Here is a 27,931-nt window from a genome sequence, read left to right as displayed (position 1 = left end):
AAGTGTGTTGTTTGTTCTTCTAGCTCTGTACTTCAGCATGTTAATTAGATGTGATAGTGAATATCTCTATTTTTTTCTTCATTTGAGCAAGTAAGTTTTAAACTGTATTCAGTATTTTATTCTTAGCTTTTTATAGATGCCCTTCATTAGATTCCAGAAATCCCATGTAATCATAGTTTGTGGATATTATCTTTAATATATGTTCACTTCATTGAAATTATTTGCCTGTATCTATTAAGTCCCCCTGGCACTTTAAAAATATATATATTTTGTTTACCTATTTGACAGAGAGAGAGAGAGAGCAAGCACAAGCAGGGGGAGTGGCAGGCAGAGTGAGAAGGAGAAACAGGCTTCCTGGGGCTCCATCCCAGGACCCTGAGATCATGACCCGAGACAAAGGCAGAGGCTCAACTGACTGAGCCCCCCAGGCGCCCCTCCCCGCCCACTTTCTATCCCTTTCCCTGCATTATTTTTCTACAAAACATTTAAAAACATCTCACACTTTCTCTCTCCCCTTTTTTGGTCTGTCTCCACGTGCTAGAGTCTGAGACCCACACGGGTGGGCCTTCCTGCCAGTTATGTGCACGGATGTCCCCAACAGCTGGCAACCGGTACTGATGATGTCAGGTGGGAAGCTGGGCAGCTGGGTACGGTCCTCAGCCGACGATCTTGGCAGATCTTCACCAAGAAACCAGAGAGCCACGGAGGGCGGCTCCAACCTCTGTCCCCATCCCTGGAGGATGGAGCTGGGCCCCTTTCTGTCTACCTGGGCCTCTGTTCCAGGTGTGGATCTTGGCAGGTGAGCCGAAGCTTGGGTCGGGCTCCCAGCAGGAAACGGAAGGGATGTGGTGAAGGCTCGAAGGACTGGAAAGGAAGCCAAGCGCACCAAGCTCTGGACTCGAGCACGGAGCCAATACTTCTGGTGACCTCAGGTGAGTCACTGGCCAGCCCTGGACCTCAGGTTCCTCATTTAAAAGTAGTAACGGTTTTCAAATGCTGCTATTACGTAGGGAAATTAAAACCTAGATGATTAAAAAAAGAGGAAAAAGAACCATCCACCAATTTTATGATCATTTTCCGAGTACCCCGTTATGGCTTGGACCCCGTGGGGCACTCCACGGGGTTGCATGGGAATCCTGAGCCTAGGAAGTAGAAGTTAGAAGCTTCGGCTGTGACATCAGGATGGAATTAGGGAGGGGAAGTCTTCCTCAGGGCCACGCAACAGATCAGTGACAGAATGGAGACTGGAATTCAAGCCCCCTGCTTTCAGCTTGGGCCGGTGAGGGGAATCCCTGGGTCCTCTGATGTCAGCGCCAAGGCTTGGAACTAACCCTTCCATGAAACGAAGGTGCAGGCAGGAAGGCTGGGGGTAGGTGAGGCCAGGCTGGATCTGCGGCCTCACCTCTGAGTCTCCCAAGCATGGATGGTAGACCCACCCCAAGCCCCGAGGCACAGCACCTGCCCCCCATCCTGGGCACCCCACCCCAGCCACACCCCCGGGGTCTACAGGATTCATTCGTGCATTCACCACGCCCCCTCCCCCAGACCTGGGGCCCTGCCTCTAAATGGGGAGTCTCTTTTGAGATCACCTTGGGAGGGTCTGAGAGAAAGGGCTACGGGGGTGGGGGGCGGGGGGTGGCTAACTACTGATGAGATGTTTATCGCTGGGTGTTCTGTGTTAGGAGAGGATGGGCTGCCTGCGTTGTCGAGGAAGGAAGAATTTGAAGCCCAGGAGGCAGGGCTGCAGAGGAAAAACACCAGCATGGAGATAGAAAGTCCCAGTTCGAGTCCCGGCCCTACCGGCCCTTCCCCAAGTGTATGTGCCCTCTTGAGAGAGAGGCCCAGACATTCTGTGCTTCCGTTTCCTCGTCCACAAGATGAGGCTCATCATCCCAACCCTGCCCAGCTCTCAGCTCAGACATGAAGGTGCACTTGGGACAGCATAGGGCCTCATGGGTCAGGGCCCCACCGGGGAGGGAGACAGACCTTCGCTTGCACGGTGCCAACACTTGCTTTGGTCGAGGCCTGAAATCTCCCCATTCCTGGCTCATCTCCGGAGTGGGGCGGCTGCTTCCACCAGGTGCATAGGATGCCGTGAAGATTACGCACGTAAATGGCTGCCACGGAGTAGCTGTGTGATCTTAGGTGAAGTAACTAACCTCTCTGTGCCTGCTCTGTCATCAATAATGTGGGGAAAATAATACAAACTCGAAAGATAGTCTAGAAGATTCAACGAGCTATTATTTATAAAGCGAGTGGAACAGGGCCTGGCATATGGTAAAACTATAGGTTTTAGCTATTGGTAGTAGTGTAAGACTCACGAGGAAAGAAATGTCAGTTGTTGTTGACAAAGACGAGGGACGGTTGTCATCCATGGACAAAGGCTGAAGGAGAGTGGGAGGAGGAAAGTAAGAAACAGAAGAGGCTACCTCAGGAAGTAGGGATGGTTGGGGGTCAGGTGGTGGGGGCCCAGGCAGAGGGGGCCTAGTGACCGACCCAGAAACACGCATCAGAACAGAATTCAGGCCAGAAGCAGAAATCTCCGGGCCAGGACGAGGACAGCCTCAAATCTGAGAACCAGTGATGGGGCTCACGCCTGCCCACCTGCCCGCACCCCACCCCCCAGGGGCCAGCCGCGGCTTCATCAAGCCTCTCTATGAAGAACACTTAGAGTGGAGACAGACCCTGGGCTGAGCCCCGGGACAGGCCCTGTCAGGTGTCTGAGGGAGGCGGGCGGGCCCTGAGTGCTGAGGCTGACCCCGGGCCCCACACCCTTCCCCGGGCCCTCGCCTCGTGGCCTCCACGGGGTCCTGGCCCCCCCCTTGCCGCCAGGTCCCTCACTCGTCTGGCCCACTGCCTGTGACACCCCAAGCTGAGTGGACAGCTCACTGCCCAGGAAAGGAACACACTCACGGCTTGTATTTATATTTATTTTTTTTAGAGAGGGAGTGTATGTGCCTGGGCAGGGAGTACAGAGGGAGAAGGAAAGAGAATCTTAAGCAGGCTCCAGTCCCAGCGCGGAACCTAACACGGGGCTTGATCTCACGACCTTGAGATCGTGACCTGACCTGATGTCAAGAGGCAGTTGCTTAACTGACTGAGCCACCCAGGTGTCCCATCACTGCTTATATTTTTATAGAATATCGGATTCATGCAAAAGAATATACATAGCATATATGTTTCTGCCCACCCGCATTTCCCTGCTCTTGCCTCGGTTTTGGTCCTGGGTTCGCTGATGCCTGTGGCTCCTCATGTCACTCTGAGCAAAAGCAAAAACCCTCCCAATGGCTGGCAAAGCCCTCACGATCTTCCCCACAGGCTCCTTCATTCCCACACACACCCTCCGGCTGCCCCACAACTACCCCAGCCGCGCTTCTACGCCAGGGCCTCTCTACCTACTCTTCCTTCTGCTTAGAGCACTCTTTCCTCAGCTCTTCAGATAATTTTTTTAAATGTCATTTATTTATGTATTTGACAGAGACACAGCGAGAGAGGGAACACAAGGAGTGGGAGAGGGAGAAGCAGGCTTCCTGCTGGGCAGGGAGCCGAGGTGGGGCTTGATCCCAGGACCCTGGGATCACCACCCAAGCTGAAGGCAGACGCTTAACAACTGAGCCACCCAGGCCCCCTCAGCTCTTCAGATAATTAGCTTCTCGTCCGTCCAGCAGGTCTCACCTTTCCACAAACGCCTTCTTCCCTCTTAGGCTCTTGGGTCGTTCCCATCGCATTCCCAACTACACTAAGACCCCTGTGTGTAGCCCTAAGATCCAAATGCTCCTCTCTTAGCTTGTCAATTTTTCTACACATTCTGGGCCCTTCCCAGAGCCCTAGGGTCTTCTCCAGACCTCGAGTGGCCACCCACCTCCTCAGACATCTGAGTCCTGTGGGCAAGATTGATAGGAACCACTTCTACTCTTTTCATGATTCAGAATTGAAATGGTGCCCCTGGGTAGGAGAGGGGAAGACAGAAGCAGGGGGTCAAGTACCAAGGTGTGGCAACCACAGTCCTTGCCCACAGAGGCGGCCACCTAGCCGAGAAGACTGGACAAACATGTGAAACCAGAGGGAACACATCACATCAGGGCGGTTTGTAACTGACTTCCCCGGGAGCATGGACAGAGCTGTGAGGGAAGACCCTGCCTCAGGCTGGAGCCAACACATGGGAAAGTAGAGCTGAGAGCTGGAGCAGAAGACAAGAATCTTGTGATTGACTTTAGGCTCCTGGATCCAACTATTCCTGAAGCAGTCATCCTGAAGTGTTTAGTTTCATGAGCCAATCTTCTTTTTTGCTGAAGCTACTTGGAGCTGTGTTTCTGCCATTTGTAGCACGGGTCCCCTCCCCCTCTTGGATCTGCCTTCATGATAGATTTCCAGTGTCCGAAAAAAAATCACAGACCAGATTTTTTTTTTTAAATGATAAAGGGGAATATATCATGTAGTAGAAAGAGCACTCTATCAGAAGCCACTGGAGAGAGCATTTCAGGTAGAAAGGATAGCGTGAAAACAAAGCAGAAGCTTGGTCAATATTTCCTAAGTGCCAACCCAGTATGTCCCAGGCTTTGCTCTAGGCACTGGAGTTCAGCAGTGAATGGGGCAGGCAGAAAGCTCCGCCTTCATGGAGCTTACACAGAATGGAAAACTTAAAATTTTATTACAATTTTATAAGATTATATTATAATTATAAAATTATAATATCATTTTACCAAATGCTTATATGTACCAGGCATTTTTTTTTTAAGATTTTATTTATTTATTTGACAGAGAGAGAGATCACAAGTGGGCAGAGCCGGCCCAGACCATTCACGCAGAAGCAGCAAAGTTCCACTGACTCCCTGGATAGTCCCTAGCCTCTCCGCCACTCCTCTTACTTGTTGGGGGGGGGTGCAGCCATCAGCGCAGAAAGACATGCCGAGGGGGAGGGGAGGACGCTTCCTGCCGGAGAGAGAGTCTCTGCCCCAGACCCAGCAAGCCAGGTTTCTTTTCAGCCTCAGTTTCTTATCTGCAAAATGGGGGTGAGGACCAACCTTGGCTGATGAGGTTTTGGGGAGGGTCAGATCGGTTGGATGACCGAGAAGGGGAACCTCTGACAAGCAGAGGCAAGGTGTGTAAAGGGTTATTGGGAATGAATAGGGTTCGGACAGGGATGAGAGGAGAAATGTGTGCAGCAAAAGGGGCGGCGTGAAGCCAGACCAGTTCTGACACGCTCACTCATTCCTGAACGTTTTTGAGAGAGAGAGTGTGTGCCGGCACAGAAGCGGGTGAGCGGGGAGGTCCGGCAGCACCTGAGGGAGGAGGAGAGGGACCGGGGAGAAGACTCTTGGGTCCCTGAGCCTCCAGCCTTTCTCGCCCGTGTTGTCCTGGCTGCCGGCGCTCACCTCCCCGAACCCCAGACTTTATTAAATAAGTAAAATACATCGTATATTAGATGGTACTGTACTGTGTGCTCTTACGGGAATAAAGAGGAATTTCAGCACCAAGCACTGCCTAACTTCCTCTGGTCTCCACTTGTTAAAGTCCGTCCCTTCTCACTGAAGCTTTCCCTAACCAAGGCAGTTGACACTGCACAAGCCCTGCTGAAATTCCTGCCTTTGGGCGCTCATTTATCATCGTTTACCTGCCCCCACTAGCATGTAAGCTCTGCTGTATTCATAGCTTCTAGAATATTCCCCGGCTCGATGAATATGAGTCAAATGAATACATGATTATTCCTCAAACAGTTCAAACAACAGCGGTGCCTGGGTGGCTCAGTGGGTTAAGCCTCTGCCTTCAGCTCAGGTCATGATCCCAGGGTCCTGGGATGGAGCACCGCATCGCATCGGGCTCTGTGCTCGGCAGGAAGCCTGCTTCTCCCTCTCCCACTCCCCCTGCTTCTGTTCTTTCCCTCTCTCACTGTGTCTCTCTCTGTCAAATAAATAAAATCTTTAGACACAACAACAACTCTCCGAACCAGCTCTCCAGAAAGGAGAGAACAGGATCAGGCTGCACAGAGCTGGTGTAAGATGGAAGTTGGAAGGGGGCGGGGGGAGTCGGGGAGAAGCAAAAAGAAGTTGGAAAGGGGATGTGATCCGCCAGTCCAGAGGCCTGAGCCGAGAGGGGGGTGGTTATCTTCTGATTCCTCTGCATTAACTGCTTTTGCAATCAGAAAAGCAAAGAACACCTTGCTTTACAGGGAAAAGGAAGGTTTCCAGTTAACAGAGACCTGCTGTGCTCTGTCGGGCCCGGGGAGCGGTGTCCTCTGTCCTCTGTCTGGGGCTGGCTGCTCACACAGGGACAATGCAGATGGGTGGTTCTCCCTTTTTTGCTTTCTCCCTGCCCTCTCACCCCCACTCCCGCCTTCCTGACGGCCACCGAGTTCTCTAGAACCCTACGAACAGACCAGACGTGGCTGTCTGCACAGCTGGTCCGCTCCCAGCTCAGCCTCTGACCGGCAGTGAACCCGTGACCCAGCCCTTGGCCCTCCCTCAGGGAGCTCCGGCAAATACTCAGTGGGATAATCATCATAATTGCTGAGGCTGAATAGTATTTTCACGCTTTGTTTTATGTGAAGTCAGATCGGTATGTACCATGGAAGTTTCGAGGGTCATGTGATCATCGGCGCTGGTACGCCAAAGCCATCGCCGCCGGGAGCCTGGTCACCCTCCATTCCCGGTTTTCATATTCGAACCCGGGCGCAGTTCCCCCATATTCCCTCTCGCGCTCGTCCCCGTCCCGTTCCTGCTAAATCAGCGACGGCCTCGTGGCTGTCATCGCTACGGTGGAGGGATGTCGGTGCAGGTTCGTTTTTGGTTCGGCAGCGGCAGGAGACTGAAAGGCACCGACGTGGGCAGGATCGTGAGAACAGGGAGGGGGGCGTGGGGCGGACTTCAAAGCACTCCCCAAGCCAAGGAAGGAAGGGGCGACTTGAAAAGGAAACAAGATGAAGTTAGAACGGAGTCCAGGCCGCGTCTGCTCCGGGTCGTGCGGAGAGCCGTCTGAGGAGGGGAGGGGAGGTGCCCCCTTCTGCAGCAGTGAACAGGCCCCAGACGGAGCCCCGCAGCTGGCTGCGACCCGGGGGCTGTGGGAAGTGGCCCAGGACACAGCCAGAGCACGGCTGCGTGGCTGGAGGGTGTAGAAAGGACAGGAGGGGCCGCAGAGGGGACACGCTGGCCGGTGCCGTGTACCGAGGGGGTGTTGAGGCCAGGAGCATTGCGAGCCCCTTCCAGGCTCTGCCCCTGAGCAATCCTGGAGAAAGGAGAGAAAACACTGTGAACGCACCCCATCCAACACCTGCTGTGGGCCGAAAAGGAGCAGGAAATCTCGGCTGACACAATAGATCACATTTCTGGCACGCCGGAGCCCTGGTTTTGTGTCATTGCTTTAATCGTGTACATGCTGCTTCCCATGCATTTTGCAATGCTCACTTAATCACAGCAACCCACCCTATGTTGAAGGGTGCTGGCATTCCTACTTCGCATGTGGGGAAACTGAGGCTAGAAAGGTCAGGTAACTGGCCCAAGGTCAATGAGAAAATAAGAGGGCTGAGACTTGAACCCACAGAGTCTGGGTGCAGAGCCCATTCTGTCTGCTACTGTGCTGTTTCCTCACGTTTTTATGTATTTATTTATTTGTTTTGACAGAGAGAGATCACAAGCAGGCAGAGAAGGGGAAGCAGCCTCCCCGCTAAGCAGAGAGCCCAATGTGGGGCCCGATCCTAGGACCCTGAGACCATGACCTGAGCCGAAGGCAGAGGCTTTAACCCACGGAGCCACCCAGGGCCCCTCTTTCCTCAAGTTCTTGTTCCGGGTCGGGTACCCTGCTAAGTGCTTGAAAAAACTCCATATCCTTGAGTTCTCCAAACCACAGCAGGAACTGGGTGTCTTCTTCATCTCCTGTTCCCAGGTGTGGAGGTTAAGATACAGAGTCAATAATAACTAGTCTCAGGTCACAGCCAAGTTCGCACACAGGATCTGGACCTAGGTCTGGGAGACCATCAGGCCGTTCCGGTTGCTGTCACTGTGTAACCAACCGTCCCCGAGCATAATGCTGTGAAATGACCGTTCTCTTGTGCTCTAAGTCTGTAGGTGGACAATTGAAGGGGGCTGGTCTCTGGTCCCCAATATGTCAAGCCTCCTCTGGGAAGACTCAGTAGCTGGAGGTGCCCCTACAGTGGGAGCTGGAGCCCTCTGCAGGCTCCTTTCTCTCGCATACTTGGCTCTCAGCCGGAGCTTCCGCGGGCCGGAAGACCAGCACGATGCTGACCTTGTCACGTCGTCTCTCCACGTGTGTGGTTTTGGACTTTCTCGCAGCGGGATGACTGGACTCCAGTAGAAGTGCCTGACGTCATGATGTGTTAGGATACCACAACGTCGGGACACCTGGGTGCCTCAGTTGGGTAAGCATCTGCTTTCAGCTCAGGTCAGGATCCAGGGGTCCTGGGATGAGTCCCGCATCAGGCTCCTTGCTCAGCAGGGAGCCTGCTTCTCTCTCTCCCTGCCTCTCCCCCTGCTTGCGCTCTCTGGCGAATAAATAAATACAATCTTTAAAAAAAAGGCGGGGGGGGGCGCCTGGGTGGCTCAGTGGGTTAAAGCCTCTGCCTTCGGCTCAGGTCATGATCCCAGGGTTCTGGGATGGAGTCCCGCATCGGGCTCTCTGCTCGGCACAGAGCCTGCTTCCCCCTCTCTCTGCCTGCCTCTCTGCCTATTTGTGATCTCTGTCTGTCAAATAAATAAATAAAATCTTTAAAAAAAGGGGGGGGGATAGCACGACTTCTGCCTGCCTCGATCAGGCCAGGGGCTCCTGAAGGTCCTCCATGTTCCAAAGGAACACAGTCCATGTCCCCCATTTGATGGGAAGGTGGCAAAGCCACGCGGTAAGGAGAGCTCAGGGGTTGGGAGCACTTACCATACCTGTGCTCGGTATATGCAACCCGAGACAAACGTCCCTGCTCATTAGAATCACTCTCCAAACTCCCAACACCCGGCCAGTGCCCAGGCTCTATCTCAGACCTGTGAAATCAGGATCTCTGGGTGAGGAAGCCAGGCGTCCCGTCTCCTCTAACTCATCTGTAACCCAGTGATGACAATGAGGCCTCCTCCCGTGTATGCAAAGCGCGTGGCAGACCGGCTGGCTAGTAAACATCCATGTTTCTCCGAGTGTGACCGCCTCCCCCCACCCCCTCCTTGACTCAGCTCACAAGGTCATTGGCAGCGCGCACAGGTGGCCTGAGAAAAGTTATAGATAGGTGTTTCTTTTTATAATCTTCTAGTTATGACAAGTGGTTATGGTTTTCCATTTTCGATGGTTACGCAGTTTCTCTCTCTCTCTCTCTCTTTCTCTTTAAGTAGGCTTCCATGCCCAGCACGGAGCCCAGTGCGGGGCTTGAACTCAGGACCCTGAGATCGACCCCTGAGCTGAGATGAAGAGTGGGAACACTTAACCAACTGAGCACCCACGCGCCCCTAGACTCCCTTTAAAATATGTTTGAGTGGAAAAGGAAAGGAGATTGTTTGAAAGGTCCGAAGTAAACGGTGGTATAGCCGGAAGCACATTGGGCAGAAATCACAAAGGTGTGGCTGAGGTGAGGCCGGGAAAACCCTCCAGCAGACGATCAGTCGAGGTAGCGGGCGCTGTTCCTATTATTAGCGTTACCTCGAAGGAGCGCCAGTTAAAGATCAACCATGGGGTGATTCTGAAATGAAAAAAAAGACACATCTGAGAGCCGAGTGGGCGGAAGCGGACTAGATGTCTGGGAAGCCAACGAAGAGCCCCATGGAGAGTGTCCTGATTCTCGGCAAGGAGCCGGGAATTCTTCGAACTGTGGGAACCCGGTGGGGAAGCATCCACAAGCTCCCGAGGGGAAGTGGAGGTCAGTCGTCCCTCTGTTCTCGGGAGGAAGCCTAGAAACCAGGGAGATGGACATTCCACGCAATGAAGGGATCGAAAGAAAGGGCTAGAAGAGCTGGAGGAGCAGAAGAGAGCAGCGGGCTCCTGTCCCGCTCGGTCCCCCGTCTTCCTGTGAGTTTCAGCCACTCTATGCCACCGCCCACCTCCCCCCATTCCTGCCCCACCGGGCCCTTCTGCAAAGGGTGGAGAATGCGGCTGTAACTCCCATGAGCCTTTCAGATCTGAACATTCAGTGCTTCTAAGAATTACCTGGTTCCGGAACAGCCTCTTCAAGGCCCTGGAGGCAGAGACTGTGCCGTGGAAGGCGAGGCCAGGGAAGGCCAATCAGAGGCCGAGAGTGAGAGCCGCACGCGGGGCCTTCTGGCAAAGTGTGGAAGGACCGGGAGCGGCGGGTTCAGCGAGAGACGCAGCCTTTGTTTTCTCCTTTCAAGTATCTGTTGAGGCTCAGAGGAGTAATTAACCAGAGGGTAACATCTAGGATCCCACAACCATACGTGGTTATTCTCAGGTATAAAGTAAAAAGGGAGAGACCCAGGCTTCAGGCTTCAAAAATTAGACAGATCTAAGTTCAAAATTCCACTGCAGGCTGTGGCTGTGTGACTTTGGGCCAGTTACTTCACTTCTCTGAACCTCCGTTTTCTGGTCTCTAAAATAGGGTCAGTAAGAGTCTGCCTCTGTGTTATTGGAAGGATTAAATGGGACAATGCCTATAAAGCACTGGACACAGAGTCGTAGCCCAATACTTGGGAGCTGTGGCCGTGATCTTCTGAAGCTGACACAAGAGATCTGTGCTGAGCTGAGAGCCCACTGCCCGGAGCTGCTCCTCCCATCTGTCTGCTGAGTTCAAGAGCAGACACCGGCCCTAAGGCCTGGTTCCAACCATACCAGGGTCCCATTTGTCTCTCTTTGCTGTCCATGCCTTCAACAAGGCCCTGGTCACATAAAAGGCATCTGATAACCATTAACTAAACGAATAAATAATCTGCCGTGGAAAGAGAGACTCAAGGGGATGTCTGAAGCAGCTTTAGTCCAAATGCTCATAAGAGCCTGGGCACGGGTTTGCGGTGTGTGATATTCCAGGGCAAGTGTCTCGCTGGGAGGAGGTGAGGGGGCAGGTGGAGGCCGAGGGCTGGTGCTGGAAGACTTGGAAGCGCTGAGCCTTGCAGGGTGGGTGGGATGGAGGGCGTGTCCGACAAAAGGTCCAGAAGGGCAGAAGCTTGTTCAGGGTCAGGTGGGAGAGTCAGATTTCAGTTCACATGTTTTTTTTTTTTTTTTTTTTTAAAGATTTTATTTATTTATTTGACAGACGGGGAGATCACAAGGAGGCAGAGACACAGGCAGAGAGAGAGAGAGGGAGAAGCAGGCTCCCTGCCGAGCAGAGACCCCGATGCGGGGCTCCATCCCAGGACCCTGAGATCATGACCTGAGCCAAAGGCAGAGGCTTTAACCCACTGAGCCACCCAGGCGCCCCCAGTCCACACGTTTTAAAAAGATTTTACTTATTTATGAGAGAGAGAGAGAGAGCGAGCGAGCAAGAGAGTCCCCAAGCTGGGGAAGGGGAGGGGCAGAGGGAAAAGGAGAAACAGACTCCCTGCTGAGCCGGGAGCCCACCAGGCTCCGGGTGGGGGTGCGGGGGCTCAATCCCAGGGCCTTGGGATCCTGACCTGAGCCAAAGTCAGACACTCAACTGAATGAGCACCCGCCCCCCCCTTAACAAGGTGTGCTGAGAAGGAATCAGGCAACTCAAGGCAGCGAGTTCCCTGTCCGCAGAGGTATTCAAGCAAACAGAGGCAACCCAGGAATGGAGAGCAGTAGGATTGGACGACATGTCCTCTAATATTCTACCCAGCCGGAGATTCTGCGACTGTTGGTAGGTCTTACTCGGGGGGGTGGGGGCAGACTGAGATTGCCAGAGGTTCGAGCTGGTCTTGGCAGGCTGTGCACCTGCTCCCTCTCCAACAGCAGCCTCATTCCTTTGCTTGTATTCTTAAGTCCCTAAGAACGAGTGGCTCCAAGTTTTGCAGCCTGGGGCTTACGAGGAAGGGCAGGAGAAAAGGAAAAATGCTTTGCCGGGGGCCTAGGGGCTTTCTCCCTCCTCCTGTTGAGTCTGCCTGTGGAAAATGTTTCTTGCTAGTTTTTTCCAGTAGTCCCCAGCTTTAGCCAACATGTGACGAAGCACCTAAATACCACGTTTCCCAGCCTAGTTAGGCGTGGCCATGTAATTAAACTCTGACGGGATGTAATGGATTCTACTTGGGTCATGGCCTTAATGATGAATCCGTGTGGCTTCCGCTGGTCTCTTCCCCCCTCCCTTTGCACGGGTTGAGATACACATGGCAGGTGCTGAAGCAGCTAGTTTGGACCCAAAAGTGGAAGCCACGTTGTTGTTGTTGTTGTTTTTAAAGACATGTTTGTGTATTTGAGAGAGGCCGGGGGAGAGGGAGAAAGAATCTCAAGCAGACGCCTTGCTGAGCGATATAGCCTGACGCAGGGCTCGATCTCACGACCCTGAGATCACAACCTGAGCTGAAGCCAAGAGTCCGTTGATCAATGGACTGAGCCACCCAAGTGCCTGGAGAGCCATGTTTTGGGGGCGGCAGAACGATGAGCTAAATGTAGCTGGAACCCTGGATGGTGAAGTTGTCATGTTAGCCCAAGAGGACTGACCCTTGGAGCTGTTACGCAACAGAGAGAGAACTTTCTATCCCATTTTGAGTCTCCATTACCGCAGCCCAAACACGAAGCTCAGTCAACAGATCCTCTTACTCGCCCCATGTTCTTCTCAAACTGATTGCGCCCAGGAGGCAAGGTTCTTCCTCCCCCAGCTGACCTCCCAGAGCCCTGCCCTGACAGCCCCCTCGGCAGAGGGACTCGCCCCATCGATGAGGACCCTGAGAATCCTAGTATCTGAGCCCCCAGTAATCTGGGGCAAATCCCGTAATGTTTTAAACCTTTGTTTTCTCCATTTTGCAGGTGGTACCAACGGATATCACTCATTTCAAAGGGTGGTTTTTCTATCGTTTTAATTGTATTTTATTTGTAAGTCGGCTCCACGCGGGGTGTGGCCCCAGTGCGGGACTTGAACTCACCACTCTGAGAGGGAGACCTGAGCCGAGATCAAGAGCTGGAAGCTTAACTGACTGAGCCACCGGGCGCGCTCTACCGCCCCCCCCCCCCCCCCAAAAGGTGATTTTTCATGAAAATGACACGCAGGATCAGTAAGTCTGCTTCTTCTAGACATGGAGAGGAGCTGGGGGGGAGGCTTGTTTCCCAGGCAACATCACAAAGAAACCGGAGGTTTTTTTTGCATTTCGTAAGAAATCATGGAGACACGTTGGCCAGAACATTGGGCACCAAAATAAAACAAAAGGAAACACACTGGCCTCTACCCGTCCGGGCGAACCGAACCGCGGACACACTCTCCCGGGCGCACGAACAAATATAGACACTGACAAAACCAGTTCTCATGGGTTCGTGCAAATGCAGCCCGGCTGCAGGCGGACGCGACACTGGGCCGAGGGGACAGACGCTGCCCACAAGCTGCAGCTGAACTTTCTTTATTGTCCTTCCCACCCTTAGGGACTCCAGTTTCTTCACGGTCTTTCTTTTTTAGGGGCTTTTTTTTTTTTTTTTGGCGACTGCCCCTCCATTCCCTGCCTCTTGCTCCCTATCTTGTCCTTTTGCTGGGACTGGAGGCACTTCCTTGGTGGCTCCTCGGAGCCTCAGTCAGGTAGGGTAAGTCCGGGGGGTGGGGGGGGCAAGCAGGCCTGGGCCCCACCCCAGATGCCGATTCTCCGATGCTCCGATGCTCCGCGGTCCTGTCTCCATCGCTGTGTGCTCTGGCCTCACCTAGGGCAGGGGAAGAGAGCGACCGTTCTCATCCTGGGCTCCCCGCCCTGCCTCTCCTGGTCACTTGCTCTGTGTCTCCAGAGAAGGACCCTCCCCTCCCCGGGGCTCTGTTTCTCTCCCCGTTAGCCAAATTTCCCTCCAGTTGGAAAGATTCTGCGTTTCCCCCTTTGCTCTGGTCCCTAGGACACTCGGAGTTGAATGCGTCTTGTTTTATTGTGAGTTGAGACCAGAGCCCCCGCGACCGCACACATTCAGAAATGCCCTTCCCGGGCGGAGGGCCCTCTGGGTCCCCTGACTCCTTACTTCCGGCTCTGTCTCAGGACCGTGCCCCTCGTCTTTTCCTCTCCGTATTCTGGAGCTTGGTCACCAGCTTCCTCTCGTGGCCTCCAGGGCTGGGGCGGTTGGTGTTGGCGGCAGCTTCTCTCTTGGTGCGACCCTTCCGGGCTCCCGCTCCTGGGAACCCGGCAAGAGGTTGGGGTGAGGTGGACGGTGGGCGGAGGCCTGGTACATCCGAGGAGAGGCAGAGGGGTGCCGGGAGTGCAGGGTAGGGGGGGGGACTGGGGAGCGGTGGCCACATAGCTTTGGGGCAGTCGGGATCCCCGGTGCCCCCAATGTGGAGTGAGGGGCCCCCGATGGTCTCTTGTTGCTCCCATATTCTAGGGGTGCGTGAGGTCCCAGGGCTGAACAGGACAGCCCTCAGTGGAAGAGGGGCTGGAAAGGAATGACTGGAGGGGTCAAGGGAACAGGGCAGAGACTGGGTTAGAGGTCGGGAGAAGGCCAAGAAGGAATCCTAGCTGGGGGCGTGGAGGGAGCAGGAAGGTGACGGGGCCACACCTTACCCAGGTAGGAGGGAGCTAGGCCGTAGAGCTCGTCCTCATCCAGGCGGGTGTCTCCGTCCTCGTCCTCGGGGCCTCCGGGCTGTTGGGCCGGGCTGGCTGCTCTGGGGAAACTGGCCTTCATCCTGGACTGTCTCCCGCGTTGTGTCTCTCTGTCTGTCGTCTTCGAAAGTTCTGTTTGTGTCTGGTTTCTCCACACCTCCCTGGTCACCAGCCCGACTTATAAGGCCACGTGTCCTCTTCAGGCTCTGTCTGATGCAATCTGGCCCTTTCCCAGAACCTGACCCAGTCAACAGCAGTCACGAGGGGGAAAGAGTCGCTCGGTCGGTCGGTCGTGTGAGTCCCAGCTGCTTTGCCTCATCTCCTCCCTCCGACTGGGGCTCGCCCAACTGGGTATTTTTCCACAGAGGAGATCCCCGCCCCTGAGGGAGGAGGAGGAAAGAGGCAGAGTGTGAGCATAAACAGTCCTTGGGAGCATAGCCAGTGGGGATCCCAGGGCCTCACCTGGCCGACCCCGTCCGCTCAGTCCCCTGCCCCTGCCACACAGCTGACCCCCACCCAGTTCTGGCTCAGACACCCAGGGGGCAGATGGTGGAGAGAAGAACACACCCCAAACTAGGTCAGTGGTTCTCACCCCTAACGCACCCAACACCCCTTTTCGATAGGAAACTTCTGGAAAGCCCCCTTAATATCCCGAGCTGCCGGGGGGGTGGTGCCTAGGGAGTTTCCCTCACCCGAGAGGGAGCCTAGCAGAATCCGTTAAGAGTACGGATTCTGGAGCCAGCGGCCCTGGGCTCAATCCTTTGATCTGCTACGTCCTGGGTGACCCCAGACACGCCACCTCCCCTCTCTGTGCCCTGGTTTTCTCGACTGTAAAATCGAGGACGATGATAGCTGCGTTGACCTCCCCGAGTTGGCGAGAGCATCGAGCCAGAGTCCGCAGGGAAGGACCCTTGCCAAGGTGCCTGGTACCACGTCCACGGCAACGCAGGCGTTATCCGCAGACTTTCCAAACAGCTCAGTCCTGCCGTCCCTAGAAGGTAAAGGTAAAAGGAATTCAATTTTTAAAAAAATTTTTCTTTTAAGATTTATTTATTCATTTGAGGGAGCATGAGAAGCAGACTCCCCACTGAGCAGGGAGCCCGGTGTGGTAGTGGTGGAGGAGACTCGATCCCGGGACCCCAAGATCATGAGCTGAGCCGAAGGCAGGCACATGACCAACTGAGCCACCCAGGCGCCCCAGGACGTCGATTTATCATGAAATAATGTCTTTCACAAGATGGATATACTGGGGTAGAAGACATTATGAAGTCCACAGGTGTTTGGACCTATTTCTTATGAATTAAGGAAAGGGATTCGGAGAAGAAACACACGAAACTGGTATTTTCCATCGTCGCCTGGAGGGATCTGCCGAGCTGACCCAGAGAGGCCAGTCCCTGCCCACTCGTGTCCTCACTGAGGTGTACGGCTCAGCGCCCACGGTCTCGGGCAGGAAAGGAGGCAGATACAACCTTCCACCTTTTTTACTTTTTTCAACCTCAGTGGTCTCCAGTACACGAGGACAGGCTGGGGCACGGCCAAGGGGGTGCTTTTTCTCTGCTCCTGTCCCCACTTCTCTGTGAGTCCATGCAAACACTGTTTCCTCTCAGTGTTACCTGATTTCACCTCCCCCACCCCAAACCCTGTAATAACCCAGTCCCGTCCTTTACTTCGCCAGAAGAGACACTTCTGCTTGCGTTTCTCCCTGACCTGAGCCAGAATTAAATTTAGTTTTTGTTTTTCAGGTTTGGCTGATTTGTGAATTCTTGAATATCCAGGAAATGAAAGTGAGGTCACTTGAATAAAACACAGTTTGGGATAATTACGTAAGGGCCCTGGGGAAGGCCGCCCCCAAATGTGCCACTTTTGCATGTTGGTTATTTCATTTTATTTTATTTTTTAAAGATTTTATTTATTTATTCGACAGACAGAGATCACAAGCAGGCAGAGAGAGAGGAGGAAGCAGGCTCCCCATGAAGCAGAGAGCCCGATGCGGGACTCGATCCCAGGACCCTGGGATCATGACCTGAGCCGAAGGCAGAGGCTTTAACCTACTGAGCCACCCAGGCGCCCGCATGTTGGTTATTTTAAATAAAAGTTACGGAAGAGATAGCCCGTGTGAGGAGAGATCTCAGACCCTCCTCTGAACCCCGGAAAGCAGGACATAAATCTCCCAGGTAAAAGGTCCACTCCCTGGACCAGGAGGTAAAGAGACATCCTTTCTTTCTTTCTTTCTTTTTCTTTTTTAACTAATTTACAAAGTTTTCTATGTCGTTTCAATCTCTCCCAGTTTTATAGTCTCTTTGTCTAAAAAGATAAAAACTACCTGCCTCAGTCATTTCCTGAGGTCTTAATTTCATGACACACATAATACATAATAAAACTTTGCTTTTCTGGGTTGTTAATCTGTCTCATGTTAATTTAATTCTTTTTTTTTTTTTTTTTTTTTTAAGATTTCACTCATTTACCCGACAGGCAGAGATCACAAGGAGGTGGCGGGGGTGGGGGTAGCAAGTTCCCCGCCGAGCAGAGAGCCCGATGTGGGGCTCGATCCCAGGACCCTGGGATCATGACCTGAGCTAAAGGCAGAGGCTTTAACCCACTGAGCCATCCAGGTGCCCCTCAATTTAATTCTTGGTCCTGCTGGAAGATACTGAAGGCTAGGAGGAGAAGTTTTCCTCCCCACTAATAATAACACAGTCCACAGCAAGAGAAAGAGCAAAGTAATCTTAAGCAAAGATAACACACCCAGACAAATTAAGGTGGAAACCACAAGGAGATATGGGTTTTTTTTTTTTTTAAGATTGTATTTATTTATTTGAGAGAGAGTACGAGCCCTGGGGAGGGGCAGAGGGAGAGGGAGAAGCAGGCTCCCCGCTGAGCAGGGAGCCCGACATGGGGCTTGATCCCAGGACCCCAGGACCATGACCTGAACCAAAGGCAGATACTTCACTGACTGAGCCCCCCAGGCACCCAAGATATGGGGTTCTTGCAAGGTGGTGGGCTGGGATGCCTGCGTGGCTCAGTGGGTTAAGTCTCTGCCTTTGGCTCGGGTCATGATCTCAGGGTCCTGGGATGGAGCCCCGCATCCGGCTCTCTGCTCAGTGGGGAGCCTGCTTCCTCCTCTCTCTCTCTCTGCCTGCCTCTCTGCCTACTTGTCTCTGTCAAATAAATAAATAAAATCTTTAAAAAAAAAAAAAAAGGTGGTGGGCTTCACCACTACCTGGGATGGGGTAGGTTCTAGGCTCAGGTCATTGGAGATCAGTGTTTTGGCTTCTTGACTGTGTAGCGAGACACTCAAATGCCTGCAGGATGTGGTACAATTCTGCATGTGACTGTCCTGCTCAGCCTGCCTGCCTGTCACTGTGACTACCAAGAACACCCCCACAAATTCCCCAGTACTAGCCGCGAGATCTTGGGCTCACTTCTGACTTTCCGTCTGCTCATCGGGAAAGGGAGATGGAGAGAGCACTGCTGGAGGGGGTGGGGAGGGCTTGGTCCCGAGCCAGCATGGTGTGCACGGCTTTTTCCAGTGATCTTCAAAGAAGGGAAACTGAAGCTCAGAGAGTCTTGCTCAAGGTCACAAGGCTGGTGAGTGGTGAAGGATTCTCCCCACCACGGAGGTCTCCCTGACCCCAGTTCCAGCCTGGTTCTAAGTCAGCACAGCCGGCCGGACACTGGCAAAGGTTTGGCAACTGTGTGTGTGTCAAGCGCTTGTCAGGAATTCCTTCTTCCTGCCCTCCCTCCCCATACTTTGGACCAGGCTGGGTGCTAAGAATGCCCCATTTTTACCCCATTATCCTAATTTTTAAAAAAAGATTTTATTTATCTATTTGACAGAGAGAGTAAGCACAAGCATGGGGAACAGCAGAGGCAGAGGGAGAAGCAGACTCTCTGCTGAGCAAGGAGCCCCATGTGGGGCTTGATCCCAGGACCCCGAGATCAAGAGTTGAGCTAAAGGCAGACGCTTAATGACTGAGCCCCCATGCACCCGCAAATTACCCTCATTTTATCACACTTTCTCCATATTGTACAGTCAGTCAGCACTAATTTTTTGTTTACTTCTCCATGAGTTGGACCCCCAAGAAGGCAGTCCTGGGGGTGCCTGGGTGGCTCCATGGATTAAGCCTCTGCCTTCAGCTCAGGTCATGATCTCAGGGTCCTGGGATCGAGCCCCACATTGGGCTCTCTGCTTGGCGGGGAGCCTGCTTCCCCCTCTCTCTCTCTCTACCTGCCTCTCTGCCTGCTTGTGATCTCTCTCTGTCAAATAAATAAATAAAATCTTAAAAAAAAAAAAAGAATGCAGTCCTGGTTTGGTTTAGTTCGTGGTTAAAGGATGAGGCTGTGCATCCACACAGCCTGGGTCAAAGCCGGGTCCTTGCCCTCAGACGAGTGGTTTAGCCTCTCCGTGCCTCAGTGTCCTCATTTATATGATGAGATTGACAATAATACCTACCTGGCGGGGTTGTTGTGAGGATGAAAAGGGCCAGTTCTTGTGAAGGCGCCGCCCAGTGCCTGGAACAGAGGGCGTGGCCAATAAACTACCCTTATCACCACTCACAAGGGCAGGAAATCTTGTCTATCTTACTGCAACCCTCCAGGCCTGGCCCACAGTCAGGCCTCAATCAATGATCAGTTGAATTCATGAAGCTATTTTAAGATTGGTGGGTTTTAAAGCTTCCAGGTCCTCTGCTCTGGGGGAACTGAGAGGCCCAACCCTAGTGCCACGAAGACGGTGAAGACACGAGGGCCATCCTCCCCGGAGCCAGCAGAGAACATCTCCCTGTCATTGATCTTGCACTTGATGGAAGAAGAAAGTCTCGATCCTGGGCAGGGCAGGGCAGGGCAGAGGGAGGGTGGCCAAGAGAGAGGAGACTTTGGGGAACACATGGTATGGACCTCCAGGGCCCAGAAGGTGAGTCAGTGGGAAAAGGTGCGGATGTGTCATCAGCCACAAGGAAGTTTGTTTTCTTTCTGCATTGAAAGATTGTACCTTCACGATGCTCCAAGAAATCTCTTGCCCAACAGGCATGCCTGTTACAAGCCAGCGTGATCAGCCCAAACTAAACCCAGGGGGCTGGGGAGCTCTCAGAAGGCTACCCAACCCAGTGGGGAGTGGGGGAGGGTGGGGATGGTGCAGGGGTGGGGAGAGAATCAGGGCAGGCTTCCTAGAGGCAGTGAAGCCTGAACAAGAGGGCCTGGGAAAGAAAGCAAGATAAACCCACCTGCCCAAGCTAAACCACCCAAGTCAGGACAGCCTGGACAGCCTGGGGGATGTGCAGAAATCTTTGGCTCAAAGGATCTGGAGATTCCCAGGTTCGAAGGCAGAGTATGTCATCGTGCTGGCTTGGGGGCATCACTGTGTACCAAGGAGACCCAAGAAACCTAAATGTAGTGAAATAATACGGGTCTGTATTGACTCTAGAGCGGCAGTCCAGAGAAGCCCCGAACCCAGCAACTGATGTGCAGTTATCCCTGGCTATGTGATAGAATCACCTTGAATATAAAGAGATGCAATCTTTTTTTTTTTTTAAGATTTTTTGTTTATTCCTTGGAGAGAAAGCCCACGAGAGAGAAGAGAGAGCGCACACAAACGAAGGGAGAGGCAGAGAAAGAGAGAGAAGCAGGCTCCCGGCTAAGCAAGGAGCCTGAGGTGGGGCTCCATCCCAGGACCCTGAGATCAGGACCTGAACAGAAGGCAGACGCTTAATTGACTGAGCCCCCAAGGAGACCCTGGATGCAGCCTTTTGATGGGCAGTTTGGTGATACTAGTAACTTTTTTTTTAAATGAAAAGCTTTTAAAAAAAGTTTTATATATTTGTCACAGAAAGAGAGAGCATAAGCAGGCAGAGTGGCAGGCAGAGGCAGAGAGAGAAGTGGACTCCCCGCTGAGCAAGGAGCCCAATGTGGGACTCGGTCCCATGAGTCTGGGATCATGCCCTGAGCTGAAGGCAGCGACTAAACCAACTGTGCCACCCAGGCGTCCCCACACTAGTAATGTTAAACACTCCTCCCCACCCCCTATATCACCCTGCTTGTAATAGTGAAAAACTGGAAACAACCTAAGCGTCCACCAAGAAGTAATCAGATGATCAGGATCCTTCCGTGAAATACTCCGTGGCCCTTAACCAGAATAAGCTGTGTCTCCAGCTGTGAGGAGAAAGTCATCCGTAATACATGGGTGAATGAAAAAATCACGTTGCAAAACATTATGTACAATCCTAATTAGTCTTTCTCCTTTTACTTTTTTTTTTTTTAAGACGCCATCTATTTGTTTGCGAGAGACGGACAGAGACAGCGGCAGACAGCATGAACAGGGTGGACGGGGAGAAAGAGCTTCCCAGGCATCCCAATTATTCCTTTTAAAACAGTTTTATTGATTTAAGTAATCTCTACCCCCAGTGGGGGCTCAAACTCACGACGCCAAGATCAAGACTCGTGCTCTTCTGACTGAGCCAGCCAGACACTGCCAGTTTGGTGTTATTTTTAAAATACTCTCTGTCTCTCTAGTTCTACTGCCAAGTACGTGATGTTTCAGCACACAGATCATCTGGCGTAGAAAAAAGGAAGCGTACGTGGCTCCCGCTTACCCAAGCGTAGACAATAAGATTTTTCCAAACCCTGTAACTTACATCATGTCTTTAGAGGCATAGTATAGACTTCTTCTTCTTCTTTTTAAGATTTGAGAGACAGAGAGCATGAGCAGGATGGGGGTGAGCAGATGGAGAGGGGGAGGCAGCCTCCCTGCGGAGCCCAATGCAGGACTCCATCCCAGGACCCTGAGACTGTAGCCTGAGCCCAAGGCAGGCACTTCACCAACTGAGCCACCCAGTCTCCCAGGCACAGTATAGACTTTGAGTTAAGCTAAAACTTTTATATCAACTGGGTCACGTCACAGAGCTCAGGAGCGGGGGACGTCAGGACACCGGGGCACGCAGCAACACAGCTACACTCGGGAAGAACAGAACCACACGGATTTCAGAAAATCTCAAGCAGCCATATAAGCCGTGTGTTCAGCTCATGTCACCATATACTCTCCAATCACTTTCACTTTGGAAACATAGCTTGAGTCGTCAAAAATGCGGACATACAAAAAAAGGACATACATCACAACAGTGTTCACTTTTGTAAAATGATGATATTTACCTCCAGTGAGGAGTCCTGTCTCTTCAAGTCCCAAATCCATTTCTCGCTGGGGTCATGGTGTCCGATGTCTGATGCTGTCACTTCTGTGTTCACAGGCTCACCTTCTCTGCTGGGCAGTTTGGCATGTTCCTGGTACAATAAATACACAGAGGTCCTTAATGTCCGGTTGTCTGTTCAGATAACCAGGTGGACGGGGCACCTGGGTGGCTCAGTGGATGAAGTGTCTGCCTTCGGCTCGGGTCATGATCGCGGGGTCCTGGGATCGAGCCCCAGGAGGGAGAAGCCCACACTCAGTAGGGAGCCTGCTCCTCCCTCTCCCTCTGCCTCTCCCCTGCCTGTGTTCTCTCTCTCGGTCTCTCAAATAAATAAAAATCTTTAAAAAAAGAAACAAATAAAAGTGGACAATATCACCTTAAAATTTCTGGTGAGGGCTTCTTGCGTAGGTTCACAATCCTTGACTGTATAAATTCCAACCCAGGTTTTATGCGATCTAGCTGACTTTCTACCCAACCACTCCTGGATGGTGGGGTGCTTCTGGGGCCCCTTACAGAAGAAGTACTGGTCTTCGAAGGGGGCATCCTGCCTGAGGAATGTTCAGAGAATCCTGGGGGTCCGTCAAAGCAATCTCTGAGCCTGTTCCATCTGATACAGCATCCATACTGACAGACGAAAGTCTGTTCAAATAATATATTAAAATTATAAAGACCATCATCTTGGAGCTGCTGTCAGCCATGGAACCTCACGCTAACCTTATTTTTGTAAGCAAAATCATTGTGGTTATTGTAAAAGAACAAAAACAAAACCGAGAGGAGAGGAGATCGGGGGATGGAACACGGACACAGTGGTCATACCCTAATAATGGAAGATAATGGAAGATTTATACTTTCTCCATGACAGATTCTAGATTGCTGCAATGTGTGGCTTCCTACAGGGTATACCTATTTTAGAAGTGACGGGGGATTAAAGCCATTTTTAAGAGCGAACGTATTGTAGCCCCTTCCTCCCCCGGGTTCCATGCACACAACGCCACCTTCTGGTCGCGCTGTGCCTTCTTTTGTACGTGTTGGGGACACGAAGCAGTGTGAACAGTTGGCCCCACCTGCCTCCCGTGGGAGGTCAGATCCAACTGCACAGCACGGCACCAAACCAAGTGAGAGTTCAGTTGGTCCAGGCACTGCAAACCCATGAACACCGACGCCGAGCTTCTGCCCTGAAGGAGGAGAGGCTATTGATTGGTGTGGTGTCACCGAGGGAGTTAACCCTCCCAAGTCCCAAACTCCCTGATGGCTTACAAGTGAGGGTTTTTAGGGGCAAAATTTGGGGCTAGGCTTGGGGGGTGGGAGCTTCTGAGAAGGTTTTGATTGGAGACCCATGAAGTCGTGTTAACGGATGTGACTTAGCTGCTTCTCCTGTCGCTCTGTCTGGTCCCAGGAAGGTCTACACGTGGGTAAGCTCATTTGGTTGAATTCTTTCATGTTCCTTTGAAGGGTAAGCAAGCGTTCCTATCTCTCGGGCCCGGAGCTCTATGTTTCCTGTGGCGTCCAGCCGTCCCCGGGGGTGACATGACCTCCAGGTAGGTCTGTCATCAGAACTAACCAGTGAGACTAAAGGGCAGACCAGAGGGCCCAGTCTTTTTTTTTTTTTTTTTTTTTTTTTTTTTTTTTGCCACTGTGGCTTTCTTACAGAAAGGGACTCTGCTTTCTGAGCAAAGAGAGGGTTCTGGTCCGCACCACAGTTTTAAATCTCCCCATATAACTTAGTGGGTTCTGGTTTACACATCAGTCTCTTGTGAGTCACATCAGTGCGAGTCTACCCTGAGAGGTTGCTAGCAAAATGGGATTTCTGGGGAAAAAAAGAAGAACACTCTGGACAAATGGATGAAGGCAGACAATTTAAGGGGCGATTGGTCTCACCGGATATACTGCCCAGAAAAGCCCTCACATTGGCCACAAGAGGGCAGGCTAGAGACTGTTCCCGGTGACGCTGTGGTGGCCCGTAGTTGGGAGGCAATTTAGACATCCCTCACGCGACAGTGTGAGTGTCCATTATGAAATACTGCACAGTTGTTCTACGTAACAGGCACACGCAGCCCCAAGTACAAGTCTTAAAAGCATCGTGCTGCGTGGGAAAAATGAGAAACTCAATGAGGTTTCTAGCACAATCCCATTTAGGTAAATTAAAAATCCATGCATACAAGCTGACACGCGTGTTTGACAAAGACACTCTCACACACACGGGGGAAGGAAGGAGAAGTAAAGCAATCAGGGCCATAAACAGAATAAACAAGCAAGAGGGTATCCAGAGCCCAGTGATTACAGTCTGTCAGGAAGCAAGCAAAGAGTAGCCCAACCTCTACATATGGGAATAAACTGTTAAAAGGTCTTACAGTTGTTTAGGCAAGTGTGGCTTAGACCAGGGCACATGTGGTGGAGATGAAAAGTGGATGGAGCATGTGATACGAATGAAACACATAAACCATATTTAACATATACAGTCTGTGGCCAACAAATGAGAACTGTTCCTATTTATTATGGAACCAATCAACATGGGATTTCTTGGTCAGCACTAGGAGATTTAGTGATCCATTCCCCTTAGGAGGGTGACCTTGCCTGAAACAATGTATTCTTGGCTAATAACACCCTTTTTCTCCCCCGTTCCCTCTGTGTCTTCAAAAACTTTTCCTTGGGGCGCCTGGGTGGCTCAGTGGTTTGGGCTGCTGCCTTCGGCTCGGGTCAAGATCTCAGGGTCCTGGGATCGAGCCCCGCATCGGGCTCCCTGCTCCGCAGGAAGCCTGCTTCCCTCTCTCTCTCTCTCTCTCTGCCTGCCTCTCTGCCTACTTGTGATCTCTGTCTGTCAAATAAATAAATAAAATCTTTAAAAAAGAAAAAAAAACAAACCTTTCCTTTTCTTCAGCTGGATGGAATTCCTACTTGTCAGATGGGATGCTGCCTGATTCCTGAATCATTCCACAAAACCAATTTCCCCTCTTAAGTTACTCAGTCGAATTGCGGTTGTTTAACAGTAGAAACATCAGAGATTACAGATAAATTCTGTGACTAAGGTCGACAGTTGACATCAGGAGAGACAGCTTCTGAGACCTCTACAAACGCGAAATTTGCGAAATCCTCGCCAGCACAAGCTTCTTAAAAATGCAGGATGTAGAGCTGAGGCTGGGTGGGTGGTCAGGCCATTCGGGGAGACGGAGACTTCAAAAAGAAACAAGCTTGATGGCAAAAAGTATGTGGAGTTAATTTGGGGCTGAAATAGTTCGTGCAGAAGCCCGAGATTCTTCTAAGTGCGTAGACAAATATCGAGGCCCCATGAAGTGCCCTCATCGGTACTAGGATGTACTGAGTACTAGGATTGCAAAGGTGAACAAAACAGAGGATCCTAGACTTACTGAGCCGGCCGGTGTAAACAGAAACGAAATAGACGTTAATTTCAAACTTTGGTAGGGGTGATGTAGGAAGCCACGAGATACCAGGATGTAAAGTGGTGCAGTTTAATATTATTCACGTCCTTATCACGTTCCTGGGAAATCTCCCCGAAAAGTGCAATTTCTGAGTCTACGGGATCTGCTTGTTTTAATTTGTTTAAAAAATTTCTTCAAATAGACTTTATCATTCGGAGCAGTTTGAGGTTTAAAAAAAGTTTTTTTTTTTTTTAATGATCTTACAGAGGTTTGGGGGAACGAGAGAGGATGCTGACGACACGAGGGCCCGTCGGGCGCCGCGCGATGCAACGGAAGAACTACATATCCCAAGGAGCAGCGCGGCGCGGCGCGGAGAAAGCACGGCGCGTGCGCGGAGGGGTCCGCGCGGCCACTGGCTCCTAAAAGGAAAAACGCGTGTGCGGGTCTCGACGTGCCGCGAATCTTCGAACGCAAGCGCGTTATCAGCTCCAGAATTTGAAAAGGGGGTCGAGGGGCACGCCTGCGCCTGCCGTCGTAACTGCGAGTGCGCCGTGCCCGTTCCGCCGGTGGCTGGTCAGGTGGGGCTGGGTTGCGGTCTGGGGCCCCCGGGGGATGGGGGGAGCGCAGGGCCGGGGGTCCCCGCCCCCTCCTCACTCCCCTCCCCCGCCCGACGTTCCCATTCCCGAGCTTCCCTGAGGCGGCGCTCGAGGGGCGGTGCGCACGCGCCCTGGGCGGGGCGAGGCGGGGCTGCGGAAAGGGAGGGCCCGCGCCCGCGGTGTTTGGGATCTGCGCGTGCGCGGGGCGGGCCGGCTGGGCGGGGAGGGGAAGCGGGCGAGCGCGGGGCGGGGCGCGCCGGCGGCGGAGGCGGGGTTGTGGGCGGAGGCGGGGTCGTGAGCGCAGGCGCGGGAGGACGGAGGCGGGGTCGTGAGCGCAGGCGCGGGAGGCCGAGGATCCGCACCTGTTAAGGAGGTGGCGACCCGCCCTGCGGAGGCTGGCGGTGGCCTCCTCGTGTCCCTGCGCCCGTTCGCAGCGTGCGGCCCGGCTCTCGGAGCCCGCCCCCGTCTCGCCCCCCCCCACTCCGCTCGAGAGAGCGCTTGGGTGGCCCCTCGGTCGCCACATCCGGTGTTGGGTTGGTCCTCGCTCCGCAGCCGTGGTCGGTGCGGGTCCTCGCTGCCCTTTCTTGGGGGCACGTGTTTCATCGGGTTTGGGGAACATTCTGTTCTTGTAGCCCCGGCTCTCTGGGTTCTCCTTTGCTGAGTACAAATACGGTCCGGGCGCTCTCAGATGTCCGTCTTCAACCCAGAGCTCTACCCTGAACCCCAGACTGACCTCTCTTACAGTGTCGGATCGGTGACCCCGAGATGTCCAGAGGGAAATTCTGAGTCTTTCCCTCACGCTCCTTCACCTTCCCCAGGCTTCCCGGTCTTCCGCTTGCTTAGGCCAAACGCTGATGATTCTTGGTGGGCTTTGCCCCCCGCCCCCCTTTCCTTTTAGTACCTGTTTGCCCCGGAGGCTTTGAAGTCTCGCCGCTGGCACTCACTCTCTCCAAGAGATACTTTGTCCAAAAGGGTTCTCTTTGGCGCCTGGTCCTGATTGCCTGAGAATTTGGGTTTCCAGTTTCTCAGTATTCCCTGTCATCCGTGTACCTGTTGTGGTCTCCGAGTTCCTTGAACAGTGTTTACTTCACTGGCTCTATGGAAGTATCTGTTTAAAGTTTGTGTTCCTTTCTGGACTGAATTTTGTAAGCAGGGCTGGGACACTTTTTTGTCATTCACTGTTGTCTGTTTCTTTTTCTTTTTTTAATTTTTTTTTTTTTTTTAAGATTTTTATTTGACAGAGAGACAGAGAGGGAACACAAGCAGGGGGAGTGGAAGAGGGAGAAGCAGGCGCCGCGCGGAGCGGGGAGCCGAATGCAGGGACCCCGGGATCATGACCTGAGGCGAAGGCAGGCACTTCAGGACTGAGCCACCCAGACGCCCACTGTTGTCTATTTCTCATGCCTGTCGCAGAGTAGGTATTTGACAAATACTACTTCTTCTGTAAATGGGGAGTAGACTGTCCCCCCTAGAGTCTAATAGCTGATTGGGGTGCCTGGGTGGCTCTGTCGGTTAAGCGTCCAACTCTTGATCTCAGCTCAGGTCTTAATCTTGGGGTCATAAGTTCGGGCCTTGCATTTTGGGGTCATGAGTTCAGGCCCCACATCTGGCCCACATTGGACTTCATGCTATGTTGGGCTCCATGCCGGACATGGAGCTTGCTTTTAAAAAAAAAAAAAAAAAAAGGCAACTCTTTTTTTTTTCTGAGGTTCGAGTGAAGGTATTGAATAGCCCAGCTCCAGAATTGTTGAAAGACTTATTTTAAGAGATACTCAGGATTCAGTTTGGTTCAGTGATCTATTCTGAAGACTTAGTAGGTGCCAGGTTGTGCTAGTTGCGGGGGAATATGAAAGAGGAATGCAATTGCATGGCAGTCTTCTAAGAGCTCATGGTCTCCAGGAGAGACAGGTAAGTGAAACGGTCACTCGGCGTATATGTGACCAGTGCAGGAACAGAAGTTTGACCACTGTGCTTTGGAAGATTTGACTGCCATTGGCATCAGGGCCGATCAGTGGGGCCCGGGGCAGCCCGATCCCCCTGCCATCCTTTCCTGGCTCTGAGCAGCTCTGTTCTTTTACGCGGGTCTGCCATTCACACGTGACTGTAAGTATTCCGTTCTGCGCACGCTGCGGTGTGAAGAAGGCTGGCAAGCGCCACTGTAGGAGTGTTAG

General features: G+C 52.5%; 2 protein-coding genes and 2 long non-coding RNA genes across 6 annotated transcripts in view; 2 read left to right on the top strand and 2 right to left on the bottom strand.

Moving 5' to 3' along the window:
* Nucleotides 1–13,423: 13,423 nt before the first annotated feature.
* On the bottom strand, nucleotides 13,424–14,867 carry NUPR1 (nuclear protein 1, transcriptional regulator). Its single transcript, XM_045072630.1, has 3 exons — nucleotides 14,571–14,867; nucleotides 14,035–14,184; nucleotides 13,424–13,731 (listed from the first exon to the last, which is right to left on the bottom strand). The coding sequence occupies exons 1-2, from the start codon at nucleotides 14,689–14,691 to the stop codon at nucleotides 14,048–14,050; spliced, it is 258 nt and encodes an 85-aa protein (XP_044928565.1). The 5' UTR covers nucleotides 14,692–14,867; the 3' UTR covers nucleotides 13,424–13,731; nucleotides 14,035–14,047.
* Nucleotides 14,868–14,887: 20 nt separating this feature from the next.
* Nucleotides 14,888–26,901, bottom strand: LOC106003865. The gene is made up of 4 exons (XR_001176604.2): nucleotides 24,650–26,901; nucleotides 21,753–21,881; nucleotides 15,472–15,600; nucleotides 14,888–14,989 (listed from the first exon to the last, which is right to left on the bottom strand). It is a non-coding gene; the product is annotated as a dapper homolog 3 (long non-coding RNA).
* LOC106003866 lies at nucleotides 15,511–16,584 on the top strand. The gene is made up of 3 exons (XR_001176605.2): nucleotides 15,511–15,613; nucleotides 16,352–16,432; nucleotides 16,534–16,584. It is a non-coding gene; the product is annotated as an uncharacterized LOC106003866 (long non-coding RNA).
* The window catches only part of SGF29 (SAGA complex associated factor 29), a 26,905-nt gene continuing 24,578 nt past the window's right edge, over nucleotides 25,605–27,931 (top strand). The window contains exons 1-2 of one of the 3 annotated variants that reach the window (XM_004773962.3): nucleotides 25,607–25,742; nucleotides 26,987–27,174. The gene's annotated coding sequence lies outside the window, so the exon portion shown is untranslated. Of the gene's footprint in view, nucleotides 25,743–26,986; nucleotides 27,179–27,931 lie in introns of all 3 variants that reach the window. The other 2 variants (XM_004773963.3, XM_004773961.3) reach the window with 2 other exon arrangements.

Source organism: Mustela putorius, unplaced genomic scaffold (genome assembly GCF_011764305.1).
Source record: "Mustela putorius furo isolate JIRA1106 unplaced genomic scaffold, ASM1176430v1.1 tig00004039_pilon_pilon_pilon, whole genome shotgun sequence".
Lineage (NCBI taxonomy): Eukaryota > Metazoa > Chordata > Mammalia > Carnivora > Mustelidae > Mustela > Mustela putorius.
Note: the sequence above shows the minus strand (reverse complement) of the source record. Positions and strands in the feature narration are given on the sequence as shown.

Coding starts and splice junctions, on each gene's coding strand:
- NUPR1 (XM_045072630.1), bottom strand. CDS start 14,691: ATGAAGGCCAGTTTCCCCAGAGCAGCCAGCCCGGCCCAACAGCCCGGA. Junction 14,185..14,570: donor CCTAGCTCCCTCCTACCTGG/GTAAGGTGTGGC, acceptor CCGGGTTCCCAG/GAGCGGGAGCCCGGAAGGGT.